At 44.3% G+C, this 21,800-nt stretch overlaps 2 protein-coding genes across 4 annotated transcripts; one reads left to right on the forward strand and one right to left on the reverse strand.

The window, feature by feature from the left end:
• Positions 1-439: 439 nt before the first annotated feature.
• Positions 440-8,818, forward strand: tmc5 (transmembrane channel like 5). The gene is made up of 21 exons (XM_028987018.1): positions 440-753; positions 847-942; positions 1,162-1,227; positions 1,647-1,745; positions 3,077-3,179; positions 3,265-3,343; positions 3,439-3,693; positions 3,807-3,949; positions 4,022-4,166; positions 4,252-4,404; positions 4,502-4,671; positions 4,766-4,841; positions 4,947-5,044; positions 5,147-5,242; positions 5,400-5,475; positions 5,548-5,681; positions 5,823-5,996; positions 6,424-6,502; positions 6,664-6,744; positions 7,491-7,622; positions 8,429-8,818. Exons 2-20 carry the CDS (start codon positions 867-869, stop codon positions 7,611-7,613), a joined length of 2,226 nt encoding a protein of 741 aa, XP_028842851.1. The 5' UTR covers positions 440-753; positions 847-866; the 3' UTR covers positions 7,614-7,622; positions 8,429-8,818.
• A 396-nt stretch (positions 8,819-9,214) lies between these two features.
• On the reverse strand, positions 9,215-21,800 carry rab40c (RAB40c, member RAS oncogene family). 3 transcript variants are annotated; one of them, XM_028987017.1, is made up of 7 exons: positions 21,640-21,800; positions 20,610-20,763; positions 16,527-16,587; positions 14,409-14,469; positions 13,554-13,631; positions 12,741-12,963; positions 9,215-11,735 (listed from the first exon to the last, which is right to left on the reverse strand). In XM_028987017.1, exons 2-7 carry the CDS (start codon positions 20,749-20,751, stop codon positions 11,464-11,466), a joined length of 837 nt encoding a protein of 278 aa, XP_028842850.1. In that variant the 5' UTR covers positions 20,752-20,763; positions 21,640-21,800; the 3' UTR covers positions 9,215-11,463. The 3 variants fall into 3 exon arrangements, with proteins under 3 accessions (XP_028842850.1, XP_028842848.1, XP_028842847.1); XM_028987015.1 differs by having other exon boundaries at positions 21,460-21,800; XM_028987014.1 differs by having other exon boundaries at positions 21,324-21,800.

Below are 21,800 nucleotides of genomic sequence, written 5' to 3' on the forward strand. Positions count from 1 at the left end.
TGATGCCTTCAGTGAGAATCTACCAACGTAAATGGTCATGAAAATAAAGAAAACACATTGAATGAGAAGGTGTGTCCGAACTTTTGGCCTGTACTGTATATATCTCAACCAGTAATGAAAATATAGTTTAGGATGGCCTAAATATACACCCCTACATAATAACTACAAATAACTGTTATTAGTAGTGTTACAAACCTTGTTAATGTTATTACGTGGTTATAATAATTATTATTGTTATTCTTAATGTCAACCAGTAGATTCTAGGTTCTTCATATTTAATTTTACCCCACCGTTTTAAAGGTTACACTTTCTTAAAATAATTTCTAAACTTTAATTGAATTGCTGCTACCGCTTGACCTCCTGGATTCGTGGATCTGCGCACCATCCGACATCAACTCGTGAATCGCGGCTTGCTCCGATCCCCTGAAAGTCGGCGTTTTAATTGTTTCCCGGCGCAAAGGGTCCAAAGGCCCCGTTCCCGTCAGACGTACTTTGTCCTGCTCACACGAACAAGGAAGGTCTTTTTCTGTTCGCCCTTACCCCTGCGCGACAGTGCGGGACAACCAGCGACCGGCGTGTCGCCGCGCCGCGCTTGGCCGCGTGTGTTCACCCGGATACCCGAGGACCAGGAGCGGACACCAGGCGCTGGAACGGTCGCGTTCCTTCTTCTTCTTCGCCTGCTTGTTGCTGCGCCAGATATTTGGGGGTGCGACGCGTTTACTTTTCGTCAAAGGTATAACTGTTCATCCCGAGGTCAGTGTTTTCTTTCTTTCTTTCTTTCTTTCTTCTTCTCCTTCTTCTGCTTTATCTCTTTTTTTTTCTGTCTTTCTTTGTGGTATCGCACAGCTTCGTATTCAGAGGACGCAATGTACCTGGGATATGAAGACGACATCCCGATGTTCTCACTTCCTCCTCAGCCCACACAGTGGCAACATGGTCCGGGTAAAATCGCACCTTTCCTGCGCATTTATTGATCCCGGAATAAAACTAATAACTAAGCATATATCTATGGACGGTTATTTAATGCAGCACGTTACATCACATTGAAAAAAGAAAAGTACAACATTAAAGTGGTATCTAGTGTAATCGATCCCTTTAATAGGCAGTGGCAAATGTAAAGAAAGCTTTTAAAGATCATTTCCGCCTTGTTTGTTTGTTCAGTGGGAAATTGGGCTCATGACGACGTGACGGGGAGTAACACAATGGCCATCAATAATGCACACATGGGTAAGCAAGAGCGACTTGAGAAGCAACCGGAATGTCGCCACAGCTCCAGTTCTATGAAACGCCGCTCACCCTGGGCCTCGGTTCCTTTGGTGACTATTGAGCTTTGATTAAAACGTCCCCAGTGTCCTGCGAACAATTAATTGCCGACGTGTACAGCGATTGAGCGATTCAATTATTCAGTGTCTGGCTGTGCTCTCCTGTTGGGTGTTTCCGTACGTTGCTTTCTTTTGACCGTGGCACCTTGGGCTTTTGTGGATTTGTCTTCTGAACTGTTAACTTAAGAGCTTGGCAAATTAACACTCTTGTCTCATCTCATGACCATTATTCCACTGCCGACAGGAGATATAATCATTTATCAGAGCAGAGTAAAATAAGATGTTGGGGTAAGTCATTAAGGCGCGACATCTGTCTCTTGGCAGCACAGACAAGAAATCTCCACTGGAACACAAATTATCTTTCCAGACATTTGGGCAACCTGGGACTGACTGAAGGTGAAATCCGAGCTGAGATGGAGAATGGTAAGCACCATTAAAACAATTTGTCTTGATATGGGCTGATACATACACACTGCTCAAAAAAATAAAGGGACCACTTAACACGATGCAACTCCAAGTCAATTACACCTCCGTGAAATCACGGATTTGAACTGTTTGGAAGCAACGCTGATTGACAATTAATTTCACATGCTGAAATTATAGGCAATTAGCAAGACGTCCCCATAAAGGCGTGGTCGTGCGGGTGGTGACCACAGCCCACTTCTCAGTTCCTGTACGTTCTGGCTGATGTTTTGGTCACTTTTGAATGCTGGTGGTGCTTTCACTCTAGCGGTAGCACGAGACCCACACAAGTGGCTCAGGTAGTGCAGCTCATCCAGGATGGCACATCAATGCGAGGTGTGGCAAGCAGGTTTGCTGTGTCTGTCAGTGTCGTATCCAGAGCTTGGAGACAGGCCAGTACATCAGGAGATTTGGAGGAGGCCGTAGGAGGAGCACTGCCAGACCCATCCGCTACCTCCACCTTTGTGCAAGGAGGAACAGGAGGAGCACTGGGAGAGCCCCGCAAAATGACCTCCAACAGGCCACAAATGTGCATGTGTCGGCTCAAACAGCCAGAAACAGACTCCATGAGGGTTGTATGAGGGCCCGCAGACGCTTCAAGTCCAGTAAGTTGTGACATGGTGGCACCATGGATCACATGCCATGGATTGAGGTCAAGACTTGTTTCTTGAATTGTGCAATGAAGGAGGGCACCGCCATCATGAAGGGGTGCCCTTGGTGAGCAGCAGTGTTTAGGCAGGTGCTTACATGTAAAAGTAACATCCACACAAATGGCCAAAACCGAGGTTTCCCAGCAGCGTGCGCCTGTACTCGCTCTACAGAAGCAGCATGTGTTCTGACACCGTTCTATCAGAACCAGCTTTCCTCTGCAACTTCAGATACAGCAGCTCTTCTATTCAATCAGATAGCACGGGTCAGCCTGAACGGCCCACATTTATCAGTAAATCTTGACGCCCCATGACCCTGTTGTCAGTTCAGTGGCTTTCCTTTCTTGGAACACTTTTGGCAGGCCTTTACCACAGCAGACCGGGAACATCTCACAAGAGCTGCACTTTTGGAGATCCTAGGACCCAGCCAACTAGCCGTCACAGTTAGGTCATTCAAATCCTGACGCTTGCCCATAAATTCAGCTCCCAACATATCAAAGTCCAGAACAAAATATATACCAGACACTTGAAGGTGCCATTATATTAAATAATAAATGTTATTCACTTCACTGGTCACAATGCTATCACTGATGGGTGTATATTTAAAAAGGAAACCATTGTTAACTGTGCCGTTTTTTCATCAAGATATGAAGGAACTGGTCGCAGATCTGGGTAAAATGCCTATCAGGGCTAGAACCCAAGCCATCCGGACCTTGCCAATGAGTATTGATGACAAGAGGACTGTAAGGTAAACATCATCACAGCTCCAACCAATCGTCCTTAAAGCCACAGTCTTTTTACTGTGATGCTAAATGTACATTTTTTTTGTTCAGGGACCAGGTTCTTGAGGGACCCCCCGTGAAAAAGAGCATCAAGTATTGTTGCACAGACTGCTGGGCACCGATTTTACTGGTGAGGGGGGTCTGTCAGAAAAGCATTATTTGGAGAATTTAAAGCAGATGCGACTTAAACCACTTGCATCAAGCTTTATTGTGTGGGTTTCCCAGTCTTTTTCAAGGTGTCACAGCTCCATGGCGACCTACAGGACCCTGGTGGTTCTGTGGCTCGGGTCCCTAAAGGAAATCCAGGCCAAGTTTGGCACGGCTGTCCTCTCCTACTTTCTCTTCCTGAAGTGGCTGTTAATGTTCAACTTCTTCTCTTTCCTCGTCAACCTGTCCTTCATCGCGGTGCCACAGCTTGTGCACGGCCTGAACAGGACTAGCAGCGTGAGCTTTAGGGGCCTGGAGCTCCTCACCGGAGCTGTGAGTTCCCTTATATATGTGGCCTCAAGCCACTTATTTAAAAAAAAAAGCGAGAAGCTGTGTTTATAAAGCAATAAACCACGTTGCGCGCCTGAAGTGCTGCCTCTCTGCAGGGTTACTTCAACCAGACGGTTCTGTTTTATGGAGGCTATAACGGCGGGGTGATTGAGACGCAGCTTGAGTACAATATGCAGCTTGCATATTTTTTTACAATTGTGACCTATCTGGCGCTGTGTGGAATATTACTCATTTATAGGTAAGATGTGAGCCGCGCCACCGAGCTTCAGCCGCTGCCGTGTGCTGAGACTGTCTCTGTCTTATCTCGTAGCATGGCCCGGTCCTTTCAAAGGAATGTCGTGGAGCTGGGCTCTGTCACCGGCACAGTGTCCCTTCTCTTCTGCAGCTGGGACTTCAGCGTCAGCGACATTAAGGCCATTCAGAGCCACAAGGCCAGACTGCATGTCCAACTAATGGTGCCCATTTTCTTGTTTGCTGTCAAATCGAGGCCTAACTGTTGCTACCGTTGCATCATGTTGTTCCTTACCACATGTCTTCCAGGAGTCCTTGGCAGGGAGGAAACAAACAGCTGTTCTGTCCAGGTCAGACAGAACGAAGCATTTCTCCCTCCACCTTGTCTCCTGGCTTCTCTCACTGGTCCTAACTGCAGGCTCCTGTGCTGCTGTTCACTTCCTGTGTCAGGTTAATCTGAAGGTGAGCCCATGGACCATTTGCCAAGCGTTGAGATCAGTGCTCCGGGATAATAAAAAAAAAAAAGATCTTGTTTGTGTGCGCAATGGATTGGTTGCAGGAAATTGAAGACGTTCAGGCTTCAGGTGAATTGGTGAGCGAGGCCGCCACACTGTTGCTTCCCGTTGTGGTGACGCTCATCATCCTTGTCGTCCCAATTCTGTTCTCACTGATAAACAAGATGGACCCGTTCCCCAGTCCACGCTCAGTGGTTTACATAACCATGTTGAGGTCAGTTCAGGACTTTTAGAGCCACCATATAAACGCATTTAAAACCCATCTTAAACCACAGCATGTCTTCAAGCCCTTGTTCTGTCCCCATTAGAAACGTCTTGCTTAGGATGTCCGTGTTGGGAATCCTTTGCTACTACTGGCTAACGCAAGTTCCAAATAAGATTCCAGTAGGTTTCACCGGAGGTCCTCAGTATCTGTATTACTTCAGTATCTGATTGCTCCTTTGTTTGTCTGTGCCAGCAGATTTGACTCTTGTCTGTGTGTTGCTCTAGTGCTGGGAGTCCTTTGTGGGACAGGATGTATACCGCCTGATTGTAATGGACTTTCTGCTTAGCGCTCTGGGGTTTTCCTTTGTGCGATGTCTGATGAAGTGAGTTACAATTACACGGTGCTTTACAGCTTGTCAGTTCAGGCAAATCGAGTCAATTACGAACAGTGATGATTCTTTCTCATTTGTCTGCGTGGCGTCCAGCTTGATAATAAGCAGGTGTGGGAAGAGCCTCGGAGCCCCGGAGTTTGACATTGCCAGGAATGTCCTTGATCTTATCTATGGTCAGACGTTGGCATGGTAAGTCCAAAATGACTTTCAGGGGTCAGGGACGATCCATTTTCAATTTAGCCAGTTTAGCAAATAATTGAATCAGTTGATTACTGAATTAGAGCAGAATTGACCCTGACCTTAGTTGGCTCAGTGTGTCCAAGTGTGTTATTTTATTTCCCCACAGGATTGGAATGTATTTCTCCCCACTGCTGCCTGCCATTCAGATCATAAAGCTCTTCATTACCTTTTACATGAAGAAGGTACTGTTCTCCTTCTCAGGCATTTGACCATTTCCGCCGTGGCTCTTTATGTAAACTGTGCAACTCCTTCAGGTCACTATTGGTCAGAACTGCCAGCTGTCAGCTCGCCTGGGTCAAGCCGCTCAGATGGAGACTGTCTTCATTGCTCTCCTGTTCTTCCCCTCCCTTGTTGGGTCTCTGGCGCTAGTGGCCTACACTATATGGAGGTATATGCATTCAAACCACTAGAGATTATTATGTAGCTTTTATCATTGAGGTTATGTTTTTCTTTGCTCCTGCGAAGAGGACTTTAGGTCCTGTGTACGTGACAAATAAAATTTGAATTGATTTAAAACCATGTAAAACAGCCTGAAGCCCTCGTTGCAGTGCGGTCCATTCCAGGGCCTGAACACCACCTTCCAGGCTGTTTCCGTGTGGGTAGATGGTTTAGGAAGCAAACCTGGAGGACCTGGAGCAGTCTGGGTCTTCAGGAACGTGATCCAGAGTACAGTCTTCTTCTTCCTTAGCTCTATGGCTGTGATGTAAGTCTAATAAACCTGCTTTACCTGCTCAATGTTATTCGTATCAGAGAAGCCTGAAAAAGATCTATAATTTACTGAAGAGGTTCTAATTTGCAAAGATTTTCTGTACTGGATTTCATGAAATGTTATGAGTTCAGTAGTAAAATGCAGACTTTTAAAAATGCAGAAAGCATCACACAGCCTCACAAACAGCAACATTAATTCACTTGGTTGGTGTTTCTTGTTAATTTGCTGTATTTATCACCAAGTACGCAACACAATGAAAGTTCTTCCATAGTCATCAAGGAAGACGCTGCACTGTCATTAATCAGAAGATGATGCTAAAAGGAAAAATGCTACTTTAGAAGCTGATCATAAAACAACGGGCCCATAACTCTTAAAAGGCCAGCAGTAAACACCCAATTCGTCTTTTGTCCCCACCCTCCAGCATCCTCCAGTATTTTTTCTGGCAAGCCATCCTGGGCCAGAAGCAACACATTGGCTCCCTCCGAAAGCAGATCGTCAGTGTGAGTTTATTTCCCTTCGCCTCCAGGCTCCGCAGCCTGTTCCTTAGCATCTAAAGTAGATCCCGCTCTCCTTTCAGAATATGGCAGCCTGATTTCCTCTCAGGATGCTTCTCTCATCTGTTGTAATCCTTCCTATGTGTTTTGTTTTTTTTTTTTATCAGGAAGCCAAAGACAAGGCTTTCTTGCTGGAGAAGCTGCGTGATGTGCAGGCAGCGAGAGCAAGGCTCTACTTCAACCCCCAGGTGAGCGATATTTATTTACAGGGAACAGGCTGTAAAAGCTGGGAGGCCTTCTAACCTTGAGCTGCAGTGAATTACAGCTTAAAATGGATTAAATGAGAGGCCCTGTATTAAACTAGCCTCGCAGGCAGGTTTTTCAATGAGCACACTGGAAAGCTCACCACCTTTTGCTCTTTCACCGTGTAATCTTCATGAACGTTATTATATATTTATAAAGCCTATAATTATATTAATGTGAATAATTATACTGATAATTACACTGACACTGAATAACTGCACTGATAATTACAGTGAAAATAATCCCTCGTACCTGCAGTTATGACGTTGGTGCTGGATCATTTGACTGTTATTGGATGTTTCGGAATGTCACCTTTGACCTCTGATTATGGAAAATTCACAAAGGCCAAGTGATTGCTCACTTGTTAAAATTCTACAAAAATGGCAGCTCAGCTGTTTAATGAGAAAAGATCTAGAGAAACTGTAATTATGAAAATGAGATTTTAGAGTCGAATAGTAATGCTGATGATGTCTATTCATCAAATGAAAGCACTCAACATCACAAGCCTAATTGTTCAAGCGCACGTGCGCTTGTTTCACGTACATGTGCTAGCTGCTGTTTTGCTGCTCTTTGATCACTTTTCCCAGTTTTCCCAGTGACGTGACATACCTGTAATTATTTTCTTTTTCTTTTGCTATTTGATACATTCATAAAGCGCTGTTTCTTTGCTTTGATTTGCGTCCCTTTCCAGAATGATGTTGTTGGACATGGTTCAGTCATTGATAAGGAGCAGCAGTATGCAGATACATGGTCATTCAGAGAATCAGTGCAGAGCAGGACTTTTCATCAAAGACCCAAGTTCCAGCACAATTAAAAAGAAAAGGTAAGTGCACTCTTGACCCATATATCAGCACTGTGTTTTATGCTGCTTTAATTGCTATGAAGAAAGTGCAAACTGTCAAATGTATAAATAAAACTCATCCAGCAAAGCCAAAGGTTTTTCAAAATGGTCACTTAAAATAGTTCTATGAAAGAGACATCACGTTCTTCTCAAGAGCGTAAGATGAAAGCCAGAAATCTGGTCATTTAAACTAGCAGAACAAACAGGGATTAGACTAACTGCGCAAAAAGTAAAAGGTTTATGGAATACTTGGGACTTTTTCAGACATGAAGGAACGCGCTGCCATCCAACGCCAGTTATAGTGACAGGCCCTTGGCAATATAGGGTAGAGGACGAGAAGCAGGCCTAGCAGACCCCTGAGAATTCCCCAGCAAGATGAGGTCATAGCTTGACCATTGCTGCCAGGGTTGCTGCTAGGCAGTCCTGGGTCGTCTCCCAAAGAACAAGCACTGAACGGACACCCATAAAGCTGAGTACAGAACATCCAGAGGCTCTGTGTGTCCATGTTGCTATGCAATTCCCATGAGGAGCATAAGACAGAAATGGCTAACCAAAACCACTTTCTAAAAATAGCAGGTGTTTATTCCAACAGGATTTCTCAGTCAGAATTACCTGCAGTAAATGTCATGATTATCCAATAGGAGTTTTATTGGACCATCCTGGCTTTAATGACCAAGATAAGAGAAACTTTGTTTTGTGGGTTAATACCGGAATGTAAATTTATCCTGGAATCGGGTCCTGGTTCCGTTTGAATCTCATGTCTGTCCCACTTCATGTTTTCTCTTTAGGAATTTGGTGAATCATCTCAGTTCAACCTTGCTTGGATCATTGGAACAAATGTGAAGTGTTCAAATTTCTTCTTGCCCAGAAGGGGGCAGCATTAGCAAACTGGAACACATGGGGGCCTTGTGGCAATCTACACATTTAAACAAACTACATAGATTTATACAGTATGAAATGTATTCTCTGATTTACACATTGCATCCACAGACAGACAGCTTGTTTATGAGAGGAGAAAACAAATGTAATATTTAAAGTTTATTTAATAGGAATTGATATGACAGAAGGCAGGTTTGCTGAATGTTGTTTTATTGTGAAAAAAACAAAACATTTTTTTCCATACACTAGGAACTGTACAATCAATAATTTAAAAACAAATGTTTGCTTTGTTGTTTCAAGACGTTTTGATCATCATTCCTTATGCAAGTTACTCAGCAGCGTAAACCAAAGAAACTAGTGTTTACAATTCGCATTCCACCATCCGCCCCATTGTCTCTCACCCTCTGTCCTCCTGTACAAACATTCCTTAATGAGCCAGGAATTATTGAGATGAAATATAAATCCCAATAGTCAACTGAATCAACATTAGAGGCATCATATTTAAAAAAAACTGACAATACAAAAAAAAAAAAAGTCAGAACTCCTCCTAGCTAAATCACATAGATTTGCATCATCATATGATGTGCACCACAGCAAAATACGCCTCCCCTGTTCTACAAACTAACAGCTAATGATTCTGCAGGTGCCTGGTGAGGAGCAAAAATAATGACACTTACTTCAAACAATTCCCATAATCACAGACTTAGGTTGTTTTTTTGTTTTGTTTTTTTTTTTTTTTTTCTCCATCTATTTCGGTGGAGTGGAGGGGAAAAGAGCCTTTCAGGAAGCCAGCAACATAGATATAGGTAGCAGGCACTGCAACACAAAGCAGGGTGGCCTAGAGAAAAAGAGAAGGCCCAGCAGCACTAAATAGCTTATTCAACAAGCATTCGGCCCTCCCCAGGGGGACTGGAAGCGGGTGGGCACGTGATTTTTCATGGGGAGCGGAATGTACGCACCTCCACAGGCAGCCCACCTCTCAGCCCGCCAGGCCGGGGGCTTCATTGGGTGTGCCTGTGCCTGCAGACGTGGGGTCTAATCCCTGAGACAGAGCAGTGTAGGGGAGTGAGAGGAGCTACAGCTTGTCTTAAGAGAGGTGGCGGGGTCGGGGGGGATGGGTGTCCGGCTGATTGATGAAAGAAACCTTTTTTGAGCCGTGGAAAGAGCATCCATTATTCAGCAGCCATGAATCATCACGTTTGGAGGAGAGACGCACTGCCGCACGGCGCTCTGGCTTTTAAGGCCGGGGAGAGAACAGAAGTGCCGGAACGTTATAGCAGGGACAATGGCAGCGTTTACAGAAAGATGCGAAACTTTCTGGGATGCTGCAAAACTCATTTCCCATTTGTGATGTTAAAAATCATTGTGCTTAATTCACATTCCCTTATTTCTATGCGTAGGATTTGTGTGTCTGTGAGTGTGCACCCACTTAGTCCTCTGTGGTTGTTATAACACATGTACTAACACTGAATTCATTTCAGTTTGGACTAAAGTGGTAATGTGGAAATGTGCACCCAAAATGGCTGAAATAACACTTTAGAAGACTACAATGTCAAACCCTCTTACAAAACATAGCAGTGGGATGCAAACCTTTGAAAGTAGCTCGAACATGAAGATTGTGGAGGAATTTTAAAACAGAAAAGGGGGGACTATAGCAGACTTATTGTACAGAGCATTTGGCACAAGCAGGTAAAGGGTACGGCCAGAACACAACAAAACATGGAAATGTGCAACAAGGAGAAGGGCCAAGGGGTTGAAAACACTGTCATTTAGTCCAATAACATGGTAGTCTTCGCTATTTAAAACCGGCTTGACTTTAGCCATGAAGCAACAAACTGAATCTTTGTGAGCAGTCTCCCCACAACACACATACACACACCAAAAAAAACAAAAAAATGTTGTTCACATCTGTCTGTGCCATAAACGCCCCCTGAGGAATGAAGTCTTGACCGGGCAAGGAACATCATTCTATGAGTCCCAGGGCTTCGCACTGCTTTCCGGCAAGGACAAAAACAGCGTTCAGCTGCTCTTGCTCTGTTCTGGAAAGTAGAGAGCATTGCTGCCTTTGGGCTAATAAACACTTATCTGAAAAGGGTGGGGGGTTGAAGAAAACAGGTAATGGGGTAAATGTCCCAGACTTCATATGACGAGTGGAAAATACAGAGAACAAATAAAAATATTCATAGAGTGCAAATCACCATCTGCAGCATTGGACTAACATATATTTCTGATTGCAGTCAGTCAGAGTTCATGTTTGAAACCCAACACTAGAACATTTTCCCCACTAAAAAAAAAAAAAAACGTATTTAATTGACTGGTATAGTTAAACATGCAAGATGCAGTGTCCTTTGGACTGGTTATTTCTTCGTGTTGGTGATCGAGTTCATCTGTGGATACTGAGCATCTGCTAGGACCATAAAACAGGAATGACATGCATTTCAGAATACTGAAAACGTCATGTACTGATTGTCCACCTACCAAAAAAATGTAGCCTCAAAAGGACCCCCTCCTCCCCCAGACTTGACTGTATGGTCAAGTTGCAGGTTTCAAAGGGACAAAAAAAAAAAAAAAAAAGATAAATCCCACTTATAATCCCATCTCATTGATAAATGTCAGTCAATTGTATCTCACCACCCAAAAAGGAAGAGGTTGGAAAACACATCAGAGCAGAAGCTGGCATTCTGGGAAAAAAAAAAAAAAAAAGTTTTTTCAAAGTTATTTCTTTTTATGGGCAGCTCTTGAACTGTAGTAGTTGGCCTTTCGAGTGCAGAAGAGAGAGTGGGTTTTTAGATGGATGGCAGGTTGGGGGACGGGATGTCACACCCTGGAACTGTGTTTTTGTGTTAGGAGGGTCAGAACTCTCTTGGTTGGCCAGGTGAGGTGTGCATTAGTTTGTGTGTGTGTGTGTGCGCACGCGTGTGTCTCATGCCCTGCAAGTCCCAGGCTATGAGATTTTGCAGTTGTTGCGGGTGCAGTTCTGGGGTGGGCTCTGTGGGGGCCGGATGGATTTAGAGCGCTTCAGACTGTTGCCCTTGCTGCCCCCAGCGTTAGCCAGGGAGTAGGAGCGTCCGTGCATCATGACGGCGTTCATGCCGTTGGCCATGGAGAAGGACTTCAGGTGGCTCTTGATGGCAACGGGGAGCGGCAGCTTATCGATGAGGTGCACCGGCGTGCAGGAGACAATGGCCCGACAGCACAGGTCCTGCAGACTGAACACTGGGAGCGGAAAAGATGGAGCCATGTTACACAAAACCCATCTACAAGTCCCTTATCAAGACCTACATCATTTTACTGGTCTTAGGTGGTTCACTCATCCAATAAAGCGATTCTTGTGATCCAGCACACAACAGGTTCTGATTGAACATCACAAATTGCTTCATATCAACAGATTCCCTAGAGTACAAATGCGCCTATAACATGCCCAGGAACACCAAAAACAGAATTCTATGATGGCAGTGCAATTTTTCAGTGGGATAACACACAATGTCACACAAAATGTCTCAAGAATAGTTATAGGAACACAACATTCAGCTGCGGGTGTTGACTTGGCCTCCAAAAAGACATGATCCATGGAGGCAAAAAAAAAAAAAAAAAAAAGGATTAGGCGGTGGTCCTTATATTTATTGTGGCTGAACAGCGTATAAACTGACAGCACTTATATAACAAAAACTAGTCAGCACTGCGGCTAGATGATACAGGAAAGAAAGACAAAGCACTTTCATCTCCATCCTAAAGAGCTTCATTAGCAGCACTCTGAGATGCAGGATGTTCGCTGTGCTGCGCACTCATCCTGCCAGGCATTATAAAACCCTCACGGGAACCTACTCCACTGCTGCTGAGAAACGGCAAGGGACGGGGCAGAGAGAGAGAGAGAGAAGTGGAAAAATGCAAGAGAAGGAAAGACAGATGCGTAAAGAAAGGGGGGAGAGAGGAAAAGCTTTACTGAAGGAATTATGTCTGTAATTTTCATGCTGCTGGTTTGGAAGCAGCAGCCGCTGCTGCTTAGTGTGGTTTTCTCAGCTTAATTCGGCGTTTTCCTCTTTCCCCACCACAGCCCAGGGTCGCCTCAGTCTCCACCTTACTGGGCCGGCTGCCGGGGACAGAGGCTACAACTGGGTGGGGGCAGGACGTGGCGAAGACAGTTACCAAGAAAGTCTGCAGATGTTAAACATAACATACCCGCGCACACACATACACACACACACACACAGCACGACCCACCTCTGTTGGGTCTCCAGAACTTTTCCATTCCGTGTCTCATTAGCACAATGCGCGAGAGCTCAGTGAAGGATTCGATGACGTTGAAGTTGCAAAGAGGACTGACTTCAAAAAACGTCATGCCGTTCTTCTCAGCGTATGCCCGTGCCTGCTCCGTCGGTACCTGGCGCTTGAAGGCCAGATGCAGCCGGTTACCCACCAGAATGCGTGGCACACCAGGGGCATGCTGAACAGAGAGAAGGAAAGGAGGGTTAATGAAAGACAAAACATGCATCTGTGTGGCTTTTTCACACAGGGACGTCAGTTCAGAAATTCATCAGTCAGTCTCTCTCACACACACACACAGACACACTGGATGTAGCTACTATCCAACTCTGTGGAGGTGGAGCAGAAAAAAGAAATCAAATCCAACACAAGCCAAAAATACCACCGCACAGAGGAAGAAAAAAAAAAAAAAAAAAAACACAGACACACTTCAGTTCCATTAAAAACTACAGAGGGAGTGAGGGTGGAAAGAAACAGACAGACAGAGCGAGCCTGACTGTGGGCCTGTGGGAGGAGAGGCAGCTGAGTCTATGGGTCTGAGAGCAGAGTCAGTGAGGCATGATGGAGGACATGAGTGTCAAAGCCTCTCACACACACTCCATCCTAACACCAAAAACCAAGCCTTAATAAAGACTCAACAAATAACAGACCTCAACTAAACACAGGCAACACCCACCACACCGACACCCCACCCCCGTCTCAAAGACATAAAACCTTTACTAAGCAATACATACATGAATTAACTAGAAAATGAAATATGCGTGTATTCACCTCGTCAATCTCCCTGATCCAGCGGTCAATACCATCAAAGGACCAGCGGTTGGTGATGTCATAGACCAACAGGATTCCCTGAGGAAGACAAACAAATAGCAGCATACACTGTTTACTTCCTGCCTGGGCTTTTCATACACAACCACTGGCCCAGACAGGATGTGCACCAAACTTCATCAGAATTCACTTACAATACTAAGCACGGTCTAAACTGTTCCAGTTGTGGACAAGAACGCACACAACCGACTCATTAATGAAACAATTAAGCCTTTCATTCCATTATTAAACTTCCCATCCAATCTGGTATAAAAGGTACAAAGTAAAATGGACGTATACAATACTCTACAACAATGGGTAAGGCCTGCACTTTTCTGGAGACTGGTTTTATTTGACTCCAGTGCCATTAGTTCATCTCCTCGCAAAGTATGCACTAAAACATAGTTAAAGACAATCATTAAATGCTTCATTCTCAAGACAACAATGAAACTTGCACTAACTCAGTCCAAATAAAAGTAGCTTGTGAAAAACTTGTTACCTCACCAACCATCAATAAAGTGCCAATAAATTCTGAGCAGATTGTTAGTCTTGTTTGTAGTTTTATTACAGCATGCTACATCTGGACCATTGAAAGAAAGAACTACAACACAAAACCAATAGTGACAACAGAACTCCATTTTTTTCCATTTTTTGATTTTTAAAAGACACTGCAGCAACCCTGTATAAGCTGCATTATCCCTGAATACTTCCCTGTCAAAAGGAAGAGGAAAGGATAAGATACAACAGTATTCTATTCAAATGATCTTCCTGGTACAATCCAGAGCATTTATTTAAGAGGGGTGGGTGGGGTAAACTTACCTGTGCCCCTCTGGAGTAAGATCTGAAAATGGTACAGAATCGTCCTTGGCCTGAAGTGTCCCTGCAAAATATTAATATATTTATAGAAAATAAATGAAATGATCAAGTCAGTCCAGACAGATCCACTCCATGGTGAATAGGATTTTATTTTCCAGCGCAGCCACAGCAGATGTGGACTGGCTGGGGGCCGAGGGGAGCTGCAGTGCCTGGAGAGTCTGAAAGAAACACTGACTCATCCCTGCTGGCTAACCGTGTTCATCAGGACAGACAGGTTTTATGAATTTCGTCCAGTGCGACACAGCATCGTTCTTTCATTTGTTAGTTGAAATCATGATTAATTCAGTAAAAAGGCATTGCGTGTGTTTTAAAATGTGATGTCACGGTCATAGTGATTGTCATTTGGTTCAATTAGTAGACAGATTAGATAGGCTGTTAGTGGGTAACACGCCTCCATATGAACCTGAGGATCACAAAGTCACAGGTTCAAACCCCACTTACTACCATTGTGTCCCTGAGCAAGGCACTTAACCAGGGGGACTGTCCCTGTAACTACTGAATGTATGTCGCTAAGGATAAGGGCGTCTGATAAAAGTAAATAAGTTCAGGTAAAGCATTACTGGCAATACAGAAACCCTTCACTCCTTTACAAGCCCGGTCCACTCTCCACCAGTAGGTTTGTTTACAGAGCTGTAACAAGCTAAGGGGTTATCAGCGCTACCTGCCCGTGATCGGGCTGTGGGTTTGCTCCTGAGCGGTCCAGGGCAAAGATAACAGGCCTGGACAACAGACAGGGCCGCTGGGGGGAAAATTATCTCCCGGTATGCGCACATGTTAAATGCATCAATGGTCCCTCGAGTCCAGCGAGCTTATGGAGCGCTTTCTTGAGTAGGGATTTGTAATGTTGCCAGTGCTTCTAGCCTGTTATTTTCCTAATTAGGCTGTGTATCTGTTCTACTTAGCTTAAGTGCTAATGCTGTAATGATTCTAGTATGTTAATGCATTAATGGGAGTAGGACCATTGTGGTTCCTACTGGACTAAAGATCTGACACTACTACTTTGGATACATCTTTGATGTACGCAGGCTAGAAACTGATAGCTCATCCTGAACTCCACATTATTTTAATACATATAATTTCCATCTGTTTCTAGGAGTAAGGGATGTGTCAAAAGAAGAATGGTGGTTCATTGTGTCTCTTATTGCTTGTGCCACTCCAGCTTCTTGAGAAGCCTCACAATTCTGCCTTTGTGCAAGTGATGAATTTCTAAACAAGCAGAGAGGAAAAAGCTCTCTATTGTATCTCTATTGTCCATTATTCACTACCATAGTCAACTGTATAGCGATTATGGTTTTCAGATCGCAGTTTACGTCTGTAGAGCAACATGTTCAAATATCCAAGATATATATATGAATTAACATCATTGTGAGCTAAGATGTCAATACTTTATATATTAGTTATATCTGTGTAAATAAGGAAGAGGAAAATCAATTACAAAATGTAAAACCTAAGTATTCTGTGATCATTATTTAAACATGGCTGCTGCATAGTGAAAAATTTGCATTCACTTCTCCACACACAGATTAAAGGTCCCATGACAGGATTTTTTTTTCTTTTATACAGGTCTCAGTGCTCCCCTAATCCTGTATCTGAAGTCCCTTTCCAAAACTCAGCCTTGGTGCAGTTACAGCTAGAATTTCCCCAGGACGTGCGCATTTAACCCTTGGTGAGCAGTGGCCAGCCATGGCAGGTGGCCGTGGTGATGGTGGTTCAGGATTCGAACCGGCAGCCTTCTGATTAACTAGGCCACCACTGCCCTAGTGACAGTGTCCTCTTATGACGACATAAATTCCAGATCCCAGCTCTCTGAACAGCGAAGCAGAATGACCAAAGCACTCTTAACACATATCGCCATTTCAAGCCACAGCGTGCTCCTAAACAGGCTAGGGGAACTCGTGTCAAAGTTAAATAATGTCACAAAGTGAAATTTTCATGCCAGGGGACCTTTAAAGTGTTCAACTCTATGAACTGATGCTGGACACCAGGGCACTGATAATGTATCAAAAACATGTCCAACATTCTAACTCCTGCAGTTTTATTATTTGGAGCTGGGACACATACCACAACTCCAGCTTCACTCTCCTGCCATCCAGCAGAATTGTGGTGGTCTTGTAGTCAATTCCTGCAAAAGGTGAGAAAAAGCAAATGAGACGGGGGGAATCCAACCACAATGCCAAGTACTGTCAATAAGCAGCACGCATCATCTGGTTATTGCAGCCTCCGTGCCATATTTGGATATTTCTGTAAAAAGCTTCCATCCACACATCAGGCACATGCAATCATATAAATAAGTGACACTGACTATTGATTTTATAAATGCTGGAGCTGTGCACAGATCTGGGCACAGGCTTGCTGATAACATTGATCATCACCGATAACATTGACCCGTGACGTGTGGCAAGAACATTGCCCCACAGACGGCCCAGGCCCATCCTTAAGATATGATGACAGTAAAATGAAAATCCTTTCAGCGCGATGGGGACTTCTGCTCTTCTGCTGCTGCCCAGCTGCTCCGGATTGTTTTAAAACCTGTTTAGCATTTTAATGGCTTCTCTCCTCCCTAACAAAAGGCCTTTGTGTCTTCCTTTTCCTTACAGTGTGCAGAAACCATCACGCTCACAATACCCAACCCAGCTCATCTTATTTGCTGGATCATCTGTTTGCACACCGCTAATAATGCGATTAGCTATAACGCTGACAACCAAAAACAACCGGGACATTTAGCAAAAAGGCTGGGGATGATGGTGCCGCTGCCCCCACCCCTTGGCACATGGCTAATGTGCAGAATGGTAATTGAGCCCCACTGATCAAACAGCAAAATGCAATAAGAAGGCCCATGTCATCCTTTCTTCTTTCCACCAGCTGGTTCCACGCCCCAAAACTGCCATGAGAAAAAATAAATGTAAGGGTAGGGGGGGGGGTGTAATAAATATGATGATAGAGAGACGAAAACACACACACACACACACACACACACACACACACACACTTCTTTAAAGGGCCGCTTCATAAAGGTTTGATGACCTTGTGACAGAACATGCCTGTAGGGGAAAGTAACCCCTTGCCCTGTACTTTGATCGACAACCAGAGTGGGTCAGAGGAAAAGCGGAGTGGTCCAGACAGAGACGTCCCCCTCTGGCGCTGCCGACAGGGCTGCCCATCTTCCATTATTAACATCTACAGCAAAGCCTAATGAGAAGGAAATGGCACTTCTGCCACTCAGTTAGAAAAGGAAAGTGGGTGGGGGGTCTGGGGGCGGCATTTGATCCAAGCTGTGCCACCTCATCACCATTCCTTTCGACCCAGGAAAGCAAAAAGCAGCTGTGGCGCAAATCAGGGCCCTCCAAAGAGCCTCCATTGTCCCGCAAGCATGTCAACATGTTGTGCTGACATGTTCTCCACCCTCAAGCTGTTGTGCACATCAGTGGCACAGCATAATTACCCGCTCTGGGTTCTGCCACCGAAAATGCCAACGGGAGAGACAGCGGCTAGGTCATCGCCAACCCTTCTGGGGGCTCAAAACACCAGCCTCTCCCCATCAAAGGGCGAAGACTTCATCTTCACCTATAATCATCAGGGGCTAATCTCTGAAGCCATGGTTGCAACGAAACGTCGGCTAAACTGCTATAAAATGCACACGAGGGTGTGTGTGCTCTTGCAGGAATGAAGAGTCACCGCTGCAGGGGTGAGCAAGGCAGAAAATCTGGTTTTCAACCATGCACGCCTTTCCTAAAGGTGCAGACCTCAGCAAGGATGAAATGCTTTTTGTTTTCTGGCCTTACACGCAGACAACCTGGGAGCATGAAACACCACTGCCAGTAAAACAGGAGATCTGGCAGCCTTTACGGAGTTTGTTTGTTGAAAACTGCTTGAATGATTATCGCTGGCCGGAGAAAAATGTGTTCACTGTAAAAGGGAAAAAATTGCACACGCACAAAAAAAAAAAAAAAAAAAATATCTGCCAAAAAGTCCTGCCTCCTCCTTTTCAGTGTTTAAATATTTACACGTGTGCGTCTTCTGCCTGCTGCCAAAAGAGAGGCAGTGCTATTGAGGGAGCCCTCGGCTTAAACATCAATGATGAAACAAACAGATTTGCTTTTCCCATTTTTAACAAAAAGTCTCTAGGTTTTGAGCGTGCCTCGGGTTCCTTCATCGCAGCAACAACTACAGCTCTGTGTTTGGCTGCATTTTTTTGGCAGACAAAGGTGGTCTGCCAAAACGTCCGAGCGAGGATGGAAATGGACGTCTTAAAATGGACACAAAAAAAAAAAAAAAAAAAAAAAAAAAAAAAAAAAACTTTAGACTGCTGTAAAGCAAGTACAAGATGGGTCTACGACAGTTCCAAAGGTGTCTGGAACACAGAGCTCCCTACACAAGGTGCTTCCGCTTCAGGCAGCATGCTACCAAACACCAGAAAAGAGCAAGTGTGCCTTAAGAATCTTTATGGACCCCTGATGCAATTTTTTTTGCATTTATATAGGTCTTAGTGGTCCCCTAATAATGTATCTGAAGTCTCTTTCTGAAACTCAGCCTTGGTGCAGAATTACAGCCACTTTTAGCCAGTCACACAATGAGATCTCCCCAGGAAGCGCCATTTCGATGTGTCTCACTTTAAATGATAATGATGACAAAAAAAAAAATTTTTTTTTACATCCAATCGGCAGGTAACCGCAATGCTATGCACGTTTTCAAGTCATTATGGTCGGTGGAGTTCCTTTTAAGTGGAGGGGTGGGAAATTCTCTGGCCGGAAAAAGCATGAGAAACAGGAGGTAACCTTTCCCCTTATGACGACAAAGAGCTGCTGCTCTCTGAACGCTTTACACCTATCGCCATTTCTAGCCACTGCAGGACCATAGCCAGGCTAGGGGAACTCGTATTAAATGTTAAATAATCTCACAAAGTGAAATTTTCACGATAGGGGTCCTTTAAGGGCATTAAACAACTGCCAGCTTTTGGATGCTTTTTCCCTTTTCAAGCATCAGACATGGTCACCCATCTGAGGCCAGTGTCCTGGCTGAAGCCATTTCTTTGGAAATAAACAAATTAAACTAATGAAATAAACTAATTATCTTCAAAAAGTGAGTGAAAACTGATCACCCAAATGGATCAAAAATTTTATTGTGTTACGTCCCCAAGTACCCCTGGCACCTAACAAGATGGAGGGCCTGGGTGGCTGTCCATGCTGCTCAAATCCTCTGCTAGTAATACCTCTTGTGCAAATGTGATCTCATTGAAAAAGGGTGCTACTAAGCCAAACATGAGAAATTTAATTCAAACGTTCTGATGTGTGATATAGTGGTCGTGATATCTATTTCTCATCCAAACACACTAGCCAAACAGAATAATGATTTCATAAAGTACCACTTTAACTGTGCAATGAAAAATATCATGTGATAAGGGCAGCAGCGTGTTAGGGAGGCATGAATCACAATTCTGTCTCCAGGATCGCGATTCTCACTTCGTTAATCATTTAAGCCCGATTATCCTGTCCATCTTGAACTGTGGGAGGAAATACATGCGCACATGGGAAGACCCAAAAATGAAGCCACTCATTCATATTCATGGACATTCAAGCTGTCGTGCTTTTGTGTCAGCGACCAGTATATATGCTGCTTCTATGAACCTCCATACCAGTTCATTGACACATTAATTTGTTCTGTAATATGATGAGATACCACATGTATTAGATGGACATTTGGGGAGGTTGATTGAAAAATTTTAAAAAACTATTTGCACTGTGCAGACACACACACACACACATATATATATATATATATATATATATATATATATATATGCAAATAATCCCACTACAAACATCTTGAAGCATCAACCAATCAGACTGAGACAAAAGCCTACGAAAATACACCAGGATTCAACATGGATGGTGACCATAGCTTGGGGCCAGGAATGCCCTTGTGAATCTGACACTTCAGAAAGTGCTTGTTTCATCAAGTGAGTCAACACTATGACAAGCCACCTATGTTTACATCACTGACTCGGGCATTTTCCCAACCAGAAACGGACTGGTTTGTCATGAGCAGACCTTACGTGTGACTTCAGGCTTCGCTTAAAAGCCCCCCACCAGCCTTAATTATAATCTTAAATCGGCTCTAGAAAGGAGACAGTCTTAAATCGCTTACCACTACTGTACGCGTAAGGTGATTCAGCAGAGCCATCCTGAAGACTGTCCAGGATCTCCCCTTTCCCGACATCACTGTCCCCCACCAGGAGGAACTTGAGGAGATAGTCGTAGCTCTTCACCGGGCTTCCCTGAGTCCCCATGCCAGCTCACATCTGTGCAAAGTGGGGTGCAGGAGAATGGGTACGCTGTGTACCTGATTGATAAACCTCGACGTCATGAACTAGCCAAAATAAAGCTAAGGCTGTGACTGCACAGGCCTTTTAACTGGTCTATAAACAAGAACAGAACTGCTAAAATGTCTGAGACTACAAAACGCAAACACATATAGGCATAGAGCAACGGCGCTTTAACGCCAAGCGACTGGCAGAGGCAGTAGCTAAGCTAACAAATTTAGCTTGCTAACGACCTAGCTTGTTTACACTTACTAAAAACGCTCAATTTTTACGACTCTAAAATGATCAGACGTAACCAAAAAAACCGGTGTGTATATCTAATAACGAGTCAGCGGAAAATCTTCAGAAATTAACATAGCAGAGGACGGAGGGGTGTTCATTGTTAGCGAGCGGCGGCTAAACTGTCAACACAAAGAAAAGTCTGGCTAAGTAACGACGTTTCAATCGGAGAGTACAGAATATGTAAACGCAGTATATATAAATCTAGACTATTAGAATCTAAACAGATATATTTTTTGGGTGAAAAATGTCAGGCTTACGTTCAGTAAAGACAACCGCGCAGCTGACTTGGCTGGTTAGCCAGTCCGGTGTCGTGCGTGGCTGTCACTTAAGTCCCAAAGTCACTTATAGAGAGGCCAACGCGAGCCCTGGATGAATTTAGACTGGAGCACCTACACTATTCTCAGGTCTGGAACAGAACCACAGACTGCCGAGTAGCTCCTTCATTCGAGGTCCCTCTGTACTGTACAACAAAGATTCCGAACTTCTCAACGAGGATCCGGGTCGAGTCCAGAAGCTGCTGGTCGATCTGCGGTTACGATTCCCGTTTAACAGGTAGCCCCCGCGGTACTTCACCTCGTAGTAAATGCGCTCAAACAATAGATTTTCGGCTGCGTCCGATTCCTCCCTCTCATGCCCCGTTCACACAGTCGGTCGCAATTAGTGTTGTGTCGTTCGCGAACGATTCGTTTAAAAGAACGAATCTGTTAAGGTAACGTACTGAACCAAATCACGTC

The sequence above is a fragment of the Denticeps clupeoides genome, chromosome 7, assembly GCF_900700375.1.
Source record: "Denticeps clupeoides chromosome 7, fDenClu1.1, whole genome shotgun sequence".
Classification (NCBI taxonomy): domain Eukaryota; kingdom Metazoa; phylum Chordata; class Actinopteri; order Clupeiformes; family Denticipitidae; genus Denticeps; species Denticeps clupeoides.